General features: G+C 42.3%; 2 protein-coding genes across 2 annotated transcripts; both read left to right on the top strand.

Annotated features, from left to right (window-relative positions):
• The first annotated feature begins 520 nt into the window (after positions 1-520).
• Positions 521-2,577, top strand: LOC110753515 (cytochrome P450 76A2-like). The gene is made up of 2 exons (XM_021954425.2): positions 521-1,546; positions 1,819-2,577. The coding sequence occupies exons 1-2, from the start codon at positions 632-634 to the stop codon at positions 2,431-2,433; spliced, it is 1,530 nt and encodes a 509-aa protein (XP_021810117.1). The 5' UTR covers positions 521-631; the 3' UTR covers positions 2,434-2,577.
• Positions 2,578-3,050: 473 nt separating this feature from the next.
• On the top strand, positions 3,051-10,759 carry LOC110753572 (cytochrome P450 76A2-like). The gene is made up of 3 exons (XM_088255954.1): positions 3,051-3,658; positions 8,969-9,485; positions 10,021-10,759. The coding sequence occupies exons 1-3, from the start codon at positions 3,240-3,242 to the stop codon at positions 10,633-10,635; spliced, it is 1,551 nt and encodes a 516-aa protein (XP_088112080.1). The 5' UTR covers positions 3,051-3,239; the 3' UTR covers positions 10,636-10,759.
• Positions 10,760-10,887: the final 128 nt, after the last annotated feature.

The following is a 10,887-nucleotide window of genomic DNA, read 5'->3' as shown; positions in this document are numbered from 1 at the left end:
TTCTGCATAATTGCATTGTTGTTTAATTATAAAGATTGGGGTTTCAAATCAACCTTAAGGAAAGCATAAGGACGTTGGAGATACATTGAGATAAGTTATTTGCAATGAAATTTACATGTCAAAATGGCAAACTGAAATTTATCTGGAGAGAAAGAAAGAAAAGGAATTTCGAGAAATTGTAGAAGTTCTAATTATAGCTAGAAACACTAGTATTATTTAATTAATTATAAAATAATCAAACGGAAGAATAATTTTTTATTAGGTTGTTGTTATCGTCAGATATATGTTACCAAAGATGCATACAAAGTTGGTTTTAGTCTTATGCTTAAATAAATCCATGGCCTCCATAGTCGAGGCCTTTAGGGTAGCATCATCTACCTATTAACAATCATATTTTGTGGCACATATTGTGTCTTTTTGTCTCTTCTACCTAAAATTGAAGAATTCTGAAACTGACGGCGACAATAAGTTCACATGTGTGCTAATCCCATTATAAGAGATGTGATTAACAATGTGATTTCGAAACTCCCCATTTAAGGTCAAAAAGCTATGTTTATATGGCACGTTCATATTAGCTGCTAGCTAGCTGGAGAGCAAAGCATACTTCATCGATCTCTTTGAGTCCCTAACCATGATGGAGTGGCCTTGGAATTTTCTTGTCTATTTCATCACCTTCCTTTTACCAGCTCTGCTCTTCTTGATCCGAAGGAGATCATCAAACTCGAGCCGCCATCGGCTTCCTCCCGGCCCGCTAGGACTGCCCTTGTTCGGCAACATGTTCGACCTTGGAACAATGCCACACAAGACTCTCACTGACCTAACACACAAGTTTGGTCCTGTAATTTGGCTAAGGCTCGGTGCAAGAAACACTATGGTAATTCAATCTGCCAAAGCAGCCGGAGACCTTTTCAAGCACCACGATATGTCATTTGCAGGACGCACCACAACCGAAGCAAGCCGTGTGCTTGACTACCACAAGGGGTCACTGGCTCTGGCCCCTTATGGCGCGCACTGGCGTATGTTGCGGCGCCTCGTGACGGTTGAAATGCTGGTGAACAAGCGCATTAATGAGACGGCCTTCATCCGCAGGAAGTGTCTTGACAACTTGCAGTTGTGGATACAAGAGGAAGCCTCAAAGCTCGAAGAAGGGCATGGAGTTCATGTGGCTCGCTTTGTGTTTCTTATGAGTTTCAACCTTCTTGGCAACCTCATGCTGTCCAGGGACTTGGTGGACCCCAACTCAAGAGAAGGGTTGGATTTCTTTTCTGCAATGGCTGGATTGATGGAGTGGAATGGGCATGCCAACATGGCTGATTTCTTTCCATGGCTGAGGTGGCTGGATCCACAAGGCTTGAAGAGAAAGATGAAGAGGGATCTTGGAAAAGCTCTGGAAATTGCTTCTAAGTTTGTTGGGGAGCGCATGGAAGAAAAGCAGGTGGGTGGAGTGAGAGCTAGGGACTTCTTGGATGTGTTGCTTGAGTTTGAAGGCAATGGTATTGATGAACCAGCCAAAATTTCTCATCGTGATGTCAATATTTTCATACTGGTAAGTGGTGTTGTTTTCCTTGTTCAATACATAGTCTTTTTTACATGTTAAGTTTAATTTGGTCACGCGTGTTCCATATCACCTAATACAATTTTGTAACGTCGTTAACCATGTTGATCACTGTTTGATATGCTGATAAAAAAACCAAATTAATAAAGAGATATTATCCTTGTAATTCTCATTGCAGTACTACATTCCCTTTTTGTTCAGAAGTGACCATAAAACTTGTCAACTTATAAATTATAATCTTTATTGCTTATGCTGTGATGCAGGAAATATTTCTGGCAGGTTCAGAAACAACAAGCAGCACAATAGAATGGGCACTGACTGAGGTTCTATGCAACCCTGAGACATTAACCAAAGCCAAAGCTGAGCTCACTCAAGTTATAGGGCCAAACAGAAAAGTTGAAGAGACTGACATTGAAAAACTTCCATACTTACAGGGCATAATTAAAGAAACCCTAAGATTGCATCCACCAATCCCATTCCTAATACCAAGAAAAGCTATGGAGGACACCAAGTTCATGAACTACTTTATACCCAAAAACACACAGGTATTTGTGAATGCTTATGCAATTGGAAGAGACCCAGATGTGTGGGTTGATGAGCCTAATTCATTTAAACCTGAGAGGTTCATAGGCTCAAAAACTGATTATAAGGGTCAACATTATGAGTTCATTCCATTTGGAGCTGGGAGAAGAGTTTGTGCAGGTTTGTCACTGGCTCATAGAATGTTGCATCTTACTTTGGGCTTGTTGCTGCACCAATTTGACTGGTCACTTGATGGAAATGTGACCAGAGGCACCATGGATTGGAAGGAAAAGTTGGGGATAACAATGAGAAAGTCTCAGCCTTTACTAGCTGTGCCTAAAAAATGCTTGGTATAGTCACTAAAGACTCATTTGTGTCAAAAAGTGAATGAGTTCTAAATGTACTGTAATCTCAAACATGTACAAATGAAATACTTGTGCATCAGTTAAGAATGATTGTCTTATTGTTGAACAAGTTATATGAATAGTAGTATTGGTATGAAAATGATCAGAAATAAAATATTAATAGAGTTGTCCTTATATCCTCAGACATATATAATCAAATGCATACAAAAGTGCAAGGACTATCCAATTAAACATTGCCATTTTGAGATGATCTGTTCGGCAGATTTGTCAACAGATACAAATTGATTGCTTTAACATATGGTTATAATATAAAAATGAATTCAGATCTTCAGGTCATGATATGTTTATAGCTGAGTATCAGGACTCTGTATAATTATGCTCCTTTCTGACATCAACACTGTCTCTCTGAACCAAAAACTAAACGCAGAAGCAACACGAAAGATTAATTAAAATATTATATTCAATATAAAGTAGCTGGTGTCAACCATCACAGCTAAGCTCAGTTCATAATTAAAAGAATGCTACTCATTATTCCCTTTTTTTAATGCTGGATCAAACTCTGCTCCTAATTATACAAATAAGGAAAATACTTGCTTTTTTATATATATATGAATGGTTTTTACATATGTGCCAAACTGTGATTTGCATGATATTGAAGAATCTCTCCTTCCGAGAAGAAGAAAAAAGGAAGTCCTACAAAGGCAAGCAGTGTCCTACTGTTAAAGGGAAACCTTCCTTTCATGCTTTGTTACTTGCAGTCTTGCAGACAACAATATTGACCTTAGAGAGCAAGAACAATGGTTCGTTTCTTCAACTCAATGGAGTGGTGTTCTTGGAATTTTCTAGTTTATTTTCTCATCTTCTTGTTACCAGCTCTGCTCTTCTTGCTAATCCGCCGGAGATCAAAATGGGGCAACCATCTGCTTCCTCCTGGACCACCAGGCTGGCCTATATTCGGCAACATGTTCGACCTCGGCACGATGCCACACAGGACTCTCACTGAGCTAACGCCCAAGTTTGGTCCTGTAATTTGGCTACGGCTTGGTGCAAGAGCAACTATGTCAGTTCAATCTGCCAAAGCAGCCTCTGAGTTTTTCAAAAACCATGACCTCTCTTTTACAAACCGCACCACAAATGAAGCTAGCCGGGTTTATGACTACCACAAGGGGTCATTGGCTCTAGCCCCTTACGGCTCACACTGGCGGGTGATGAGGCGGCTCTGTTGGAAATTTGACTCACATTAAGGTTGCAAGTGATGGAGGCAGCGACCGGTCGCAAGGTTTGGGCGACCGGTCGTTTTGAAGCAGGTTTAATGTCTGAATCGAAAAAGACGAGCGACCGGTCGCCAGCTATTTGCGACCGGTCGCCCTAGCACAGATTCAATGTGTTTCGACTCTGCCCAAGGAAAAGCAAGCAACAAGTCTTAATGTCAAGGAGCCGGTCCAACATAATGTAGCTGCAAGTGTGCTCAAGAGAAGTTGGGCAAGGAAGGTTAGTCAAGGTTGTATGACTAACGGTTCATCATCAAAGGTGCTTGATTTCAAAGCTGCAGAAAGTGAAGTCAAGATAAGAAATGATGGGGAGGATGTTGTTGAAGAGAAGCTTCTTGCCAAGGTGGTCATGGAAGGGACTCCATTTGAGGTGGAGCTTGACACAAGGGCTGAAGAAGGAGGGCAACAACAACAAACTCACAAAGGGGTTCTACTTGAGGTGGAGTCATCATCAATTGCAAGGTCCGGGCCCAAGGAATCCATCAAACCTTCCCTAGGTTTTGGATGGATGGACCAAGAAGATCCAACCACATTTCGGAGTGCTATAGGGAGCATGAAGCGGGAAAGTTGGAGAAGTGCATTGATGAAAAGAAATGTGTTCTTAAATCCAAGAGCAAGAGGTGCTAAATGGGGATTTAGTGAACAAAGGTTTGGTATGTGGTTTGCATATCAAGGGAAGTCCAAGATTCAAGGTTCCAAGGAGGCAAGGAGCAATGAATTTGGCAAGGGGGAACTCTTTTCTGCACAAGAGGTCCATGTTACTCAAGTTTAGGCTTGGGTGGAGCACCTTCCACCAAAGGTGCATTGAGGCAAGAGGTGTATTGCCATGGTGGAGCTCTTGGAAATTACTAGAACGGTTTCTAAGAGGTTGAAGAGGTTCTAGAAGTCAACAATGGTTCACGGGGTGATTAATGGTTCGCCAAGGTGGAGATTGTTGGAAATTTGACTCACATTAAGGTTGCAAGTGATGGAGGCAGCGACCGGTCGCAAGGTTTGGGCGACCGGTCGTTTTGAAGCAGGTTTAATGTCTGAATCGAAAAAGACGAGCGACCGGTCGCCAGCTATTTGCGACCGGTCGCCCTAGCACAGATTCAATGTGTTTCGACTCTGCCCAAAAGCGACCGGTCGCCAGTTCCTGGCGACCGGTCGCCCAAATCGTGCTGTGACGTTTTCTTACGTGTTTTCAACTGTGTTTTCGAGGGCTATCGCTTTCCACAAGATTTCAGAGGCTTAGTGGGTCACTTCTGAGGTAAAAGAGGGTTGACTACCTGCTGGATAGTTGGGAGAGCACTCATTGCCAATTGTTTGTCTTGCTTTGAAAGATTCACTCTCCATTTTCTGGTGTAGTGGAAGGTGGCTGAAGTGGGAGTTGTTTACTTGCATGATCTGATCTTTAGTCTAAGTGGGAGACTAAAGGAAGGAACGTGGATGACAAGATGGTGCCTTATCTTGTGTCCATTGGCTTGTGTAGGTAATGGGATGAAGTAAGATAACACAAGGGAGAAAACAAGTTGAATAAGAGGAAGTGGCTGAAGCAGAAACATAGTGTGGTTAATCTCAAGGTGGTCAAGTAGCTGGGTGCTATTGTGTTCAAAAGAGGTTAACTCACCAAGGGAGAACGTGAGGGAGAGCAATCAGTTCAAGTTAGGAGCTGAGTTGGGGTCTTGAGAGTCTAGACACCAAGGAGGGAAACACCAAGGGTTGTGAGAGTGTTCACAAGTGCATCAAAGTGTTGAGCAAGGGGTGTGAGAGGAAAGAGAGCTTGGGGAGAGAATAGAGTTCTAAAGGGGTTTTTCTGTGTAAAACCAAAGTTGTAACTTATTCTTTCATGAAGTGAATTTCTCAAGGGGATCACCAAGAGGATGTAGGCAATTGCTGAACCTCTATAAATTCTTGTGTCACTTTGTGCTTGGTTATTGTCTCAAGTGTGTGTGTGTGATTCATCCATCATTGTGTGTGTCACAAAGTCCATCAACAACAAGATCATTAGGGGAGTGAGTGAAATTGTTTTGTCCTTTTTTCACAACAAGTGGTATCAGAGCTGTGTTGGAGCAGCAAGTGCTAGTGTGTTGAAGATGGCAAGTGACAAGGAAGCTGAAGGTGGAAGTAGCTCTATGCATCAGAGGCTACCACAATCTGTCAGCATGAAGGTGGAGTTGAAGCCTTTCACAGGGAAGGAGAACTTCACACTTTGGCAAAGGAGGATGAAGTCAGCCCTTACACAACAAAATCTCAGTGTTGTCTTGGAAGGCAAAGAGAAGAAGCCGGTTACCATGACAGATGCGGAGTGGGGTGTGCTAGATGAGTTGGCTAGAGGAGCCATCGAGAACTTCATCTCCGATGAGGTGCTCATCAACGTGATGAAGGACACAACGAAGCAAACATGGGAGAAGCTCGAAGAGATGTTTGCAGGGAAGTCGCTGTCCAACAAGCTCTTCCTCAAGGAGGAACTCCTAAATCTTCGGATGGCGGAGGAAGGTAATCTAATGGAGCATTTGAGCAGCTTCAATAGATGTGTTGCTGACTTGCAAAGAATGGATGTGTTGTATAATACGGAGGATAAGGCACTCATGTTTCTAACATCCTTGCCTCCGTCTTATAAGCACTTCCGAACTACACTTATGTTCGGGAAGAGTACTTTGAATTTTGAGGAGGTGGTGCAAGATGTGATGACGCATCACAGGATGTCTCAACGTTCGGAGGAGAACTCTCAAGAAGCTGGCTTGTTCGCAGGGAGGCGTTCAAGCAAGCAAGAAGGCAAGGGCAGCAAAAGGAATACTAAGTCCAAGGACAATGAAGGGTGCTTCGAGTGTGGATCTATGGATCATTGGAGACGAGATTGTCCGGTATGGAAGGAGAAGCTGAACAAGATGAAGAAAGCTGGAAGTTCAGTCCACGTGTGTGATGAGGACACATGTGATGAACTCTTGACGGTTACGGAGGAGAGTAACGGGGAAGTCATGGCAAGTTCTTCGTGTAAGAATTCTTCTTCAAGTTGGATTTTAGATTCCGGGTGCTCATATCATGTGTGTGCAAATAAGTTGATGTTTGACACATATGAGGATAAGGATGCATGCAAGATTATGTTGGGAGACAAAACTACATGTGAAGTTTTGGGCATAGGGACTGTGAAGATCAAGTTGCAAGGTGGTGAAGTTTGGACTCTTAGTAAGGTAAGGTTTGTACCTGCACTAAGAACGAATCTAGTCTCTCTTGGTTCTTTGGATAGAGAAGGTTGTTCTTACAAGGCCAAAGGAGGGAAGCTCATGGTCACACAAGGTTCTGTGGTGGTTATGAGAGGGGAGATTCAACCAAACAACACATACAAGCTTTTGAGTGGTGCAGAGATTTGTACCAAGGAAAAGCAAGCAACAAGTCTTAATGTCAAGGAGCCGGTCCAACATAATGTAGCTGCAAGTGTGCTCAAGAGAAGTTGGGCAAGGAAGGTTAGTCAAGGTTGTATGACTAACGGTTCATCATCAAAGGTGCTTGATTTCAAAGCTGCAGAAAGTGAAGTCAAGATAAGAAATGATGGGGAGGATGTTGTTGAAGAGAAGCTTCTTGCCAAGGTGGTCATGGAAGGGACTCCATTTGAGGTGGAGCTTGACACAAGGGCTGAAGAAGGAGGGCAACAACAACAAACTCACAAAGGGGTTCTACTTGAGGTGGAGTCATCATCAATTGCAAGGTCCGGGCCCAAGGAATCCATCAAACCTTCCCTAGGTTTTGGATGGATGGACCAAGAAGATCCAACCACATTTCGGAGTGCTATAGGGAGCATGAAGCGGGAAAGTTGGAGAAGTGCATTGATGAAAAGAAATGTGTTCTTAAATCCAAGAGCAAGAGGTGCTAAATGGGGATTTAGTGAACAAAGGTTTGGTATGTGGTTTGCATATCAAGGGAAGTCCAAGATTCAAGGTTCCAAGGAGGCAAGGAGCAATGAATTTGGCAAGGGGGAACTCTTTTCTGCACAAGAGGTCCATGTTACTCAAGTTTAGGCTTGGGTGGAGCACCTTCCACCAAAGGTGCATTGAGGCAAGAGGTGTATTGCCATGGTGGAGCTCTTGGAAATTACTAGAACGGTTTCTAAGAGGTTGAAGAGGTTCTAGAAGTCAACAATGGTTCACGGGGTGATTAATGGTTCGCCAAGGTGGAGATTGTTGGAAATTTGACTCACATTAAGGTTGCAAGTGATGGAGGCAGCGACCGGTCGCAAGGTTTGGGCGACCGGTCGTTTTGAAGCAGGTTTAATGTCTGAATCGAAAAAGACGAGCGACCGGTCGCCAGCTATTTGCGACCGGTCGCCCTAGCACAGATTCAATGTGTTTCGACTCTGCCCAAAAGCGACCGGTCGCCAGTTCCTGGCGACCGGTCGCCCAAATCGTGCTGTGACGTTTTCTTACGTGTTTTCAACTGTGTTTTCGAGGGCTATCGCTTTCCACAAGATTTCAGAGGCTTAGTGGGTCACTTCTGAGGTAAAAGAGGGTTGACTACCTGCTGGATAGTTGGGAGAGCACTCATTGCCAATTGTTTGTCTTGCTTTGAAAGATTCACTCTCCATTTTCTGGTGTAGTGGAAGGTGGCTGAAGTGGGAGTTGTTTACTTGCATGATCTGATCTTTAGTCTAAGTGGGAGACTAAAGGAAGGAACGTGGATGACAAGATGGTGCCTTATCTTGTGTCCATTGGCTTGTGTAGGTAATGGGATGAAGTAAGATAACACAAGGGAGAAAACAAGTTGAATAAGAGGAAGTGGCTGAAGCAGAAACATAGTGTGGTTAATCTCAAGGTGGTCAAGTAGCTGGGTGCTATTGTGTTCAAAAGAGGTTAACTCACCAAGGGAGAACGTGAGGGAGAGCAATCAGTTCAAGTTAGGAGCTGAGTTGGGGTCTTGAGAGTCTAGACACCAAGGAGGGAAACACCAAGGGTTGTGAGAGTGTTCACAAGTGCATCAAAGTGTTGAGCAAGGGGTGTGAGAGGAAAGAGAGCTTGGGGAGAGAATAGAGTTCTAAAGGGGTTTTTCTGTGTAAAACCAAAGTTGTAACTTATTCTTTCATGAAGTGAATTTCTCAAGGGGATCACCAAGAGGATGTAGGCAATTGCTGAACCTCTATAAATTCTTGTGTCACTTTGTGCTTGGTTATTGTCTCAAGTGTGTGTGTGTGATTCATCCATCATTGTGTGTGTCACAAAGTCCATCAACAACAAGATCATTAGGGGAGTGAGTGAAATTGTTTTGTCCTTTTTTCACAACAGGCTCATGACGGTTGACATGGTGGTAAACAAGCGCATCAACGAGACCGCCTTCATTCGAAGAAAGTGCCTTGACAACATGCAGTTGTGGATAGAAGAGGAAGCCTCTAAGCTCAAAGAAGGACATGGAGTTCATGTGGCTCGCTTTGTGTTTCTTATGACTTTCAACCTTCTTGGGAACCTCATGCTGTCTAGGGATCTGGTGGATCCTAAGTCAAACGAAGGGTTGGAGTTTTTTAAGGCAATGAATGGACTGATGGAGTGGAGTGGGGCTGCAAACATGGCTGATTACTTTCCATGGCTAAGGTGGTTGGATCCACAGGGCTTGAAGAGGAAGATGAAAAGGGACCTTGGGAAAGCTATACAAATTGCCTCTAAGTTTGTGAAGGAGCGCATGGAAGAGAGAGGGGTGGGTGGAGAGAAAACTACGGACTTCTTGGATGTGTTGCTTGAATTTGAAGGCAATGGAATTGATGAACCAGACAAAATTTCTGAACATGATGCCAATATTTTTATACTGGTAAGTGGTTGCTTAGCTCGATCTCTTCAAATTACTAGATAGAAGTTTTTAAAGATCATGACATAACGTGTTCTCCAATGCTCTTATAGACTGTCTATCAAACTGTGAATCTGAATTATTAATCACACTCGGTACATGAATGTGTGATCTAAATTCACAATCTGACAACTTAGGGGCCGTTTGGTAGCCTATTCAAATAGGGAATTCAAAAACTTTGATTTTTCTTAAAAACAAGGAGTTCTTAAATCTATTTTTAAGATTCAAAAACTTGTTTGGTATGCACTTGAAAACTGTTTTCAAATCTTAAAAATGTGAAAACTTATGGGTTAGAAAAAAAATGAAAAAACAGATATTTTTTGTTTTTAATAATTGGGGTGTTTTTTTAGTTATTTTTGAGTTTGAATTTTTAAAAATAGGGCTACCAAACAGGTTTTCTTTGTTTTGGACTCAAATTCTATTTGTCTGGCAAGATGATCCTAGCAAGAGAATTTCACTTCTTACAAGCTTTGATAATCATTGAACAAACTGTGTGCAGGAAATATTTATGGCTGGTTCAGAAACAACAAGCAGCACCACAGAATGGGCAATGACAGAGCTGCTAAGCAACCCAGAGACATTGATGAAGGCCAAAGCCGAGCTCACTCAAGTGATAGGTCCAAACAGAAAGATTGAAGAGAGTGATATTGACAATCTTCCATATTTGCAGGGTTTAATTAAAGAAACACTAAGATTGCATCCACCAATTCCATTTCTAGTACCAAGAAAGGCTATGGATGACACCAAATTCATGGGGTATTTTATACCAAAAGACACACAGGTTTTTGTGAATGCTTATGCAATTGGAAGAGACCCAGATGTGTGGGTTGATGAGCCTAATTCATTCAAGCCCGAGAGGTTCATAGGCTCAAAAATTGACTACAAGGGCCAACATTATGAGTTGATTCCATTTGGAGCTGGGAGAAGAATGTGTGCAGGTGTGCCTCTAGCTCATAGAATGCTGCATCTTACATTGGGGATATTGCTTCACCAATTTGATTGGTCACTTGATGGAAATGTCACCAGAGACACCATGGATTGGAAGGACAAGTTGGGGATAACAATGAGAAAGTCTGTGCCATTACTAGCAGTGCCTAAAAAATGCTTGGTATAGTCACTGAAGACTCATTTGTGTCCAAAAAAAATGTGTTTTAATAGGTCTACTTTCAATATCTTCTTTTCACGCAAATAATTTTGTCACTAGACAATCTAGTATGTTATATTTTAATTTGTTAATTTACGCTATTAATGATGTCTTTTTTTTTTTTGGTAAATGATGATGTCTTTTTGAATGAATAGATCTAATTAGTTGTCTTGTGTAACAATATAATACAATATCTTAAACTCTTTTGTAAATAGATTGATT

Source organism: Prunus avium, chromosome 7 (assembly GCF_965620075.1).
Source record: "Prunus avium chromosome 7, drPruAviu1.hap1.1, whole genome shotgun sequence".
NCBI classification, from domain to species: Eukaryota; Viridiplantae; Streptophyta; class Magnoliopsida; order Rosales; family Rosaceae; genus Prunus; species Prunus avium.
This window is presented reverse-complemented; position numbering and strand designations above follow the sequence as displayed.

What these genes read in the sequence shown, in the direction of transcription:
- LOC110753515 (XM_021954425.2), top strand. Translation starts at nt 632, where the DNA reads ATGATGGAGTGGCCTTGGAATTTTCTTGTCTATTTCATCACCTTCCTT. An exon ending in ATGTCAATATTTTCATACTG is followed by an intron (nt 1,547 to 1,818) that starts GTAAGTGGTGTT and finishes GCTGTGATGCAG; the next exon opens with GAAATATTTCTGGCAGGTTC.
- LOC110753572 (XM_088255954.1), top strand. Translation starts at nt 3,240, where the DNA reads ATGGTTCGTTTCTTCAACTCAATGGAGTGGTGTTCTTGGAATTTTCTA. An exon ending in CACTGGCGGGTGATGAGGCG is followed by an intron (nt 3,659 to 8,968) that starts GCTCTGTTGGAA and finishes TTTTCACAACAG; the next exon opens with GCTCATGACGGTTGACATGG. An exon ending in ATGCCAATATTTTTATACTG is followed by an intron (nt 9,486 to 10,020) that starts GTAAGTGGTTGC and finishes AACTGTGTGCAG; the next exon opens with GAAATATTTATGGCTGGTTC.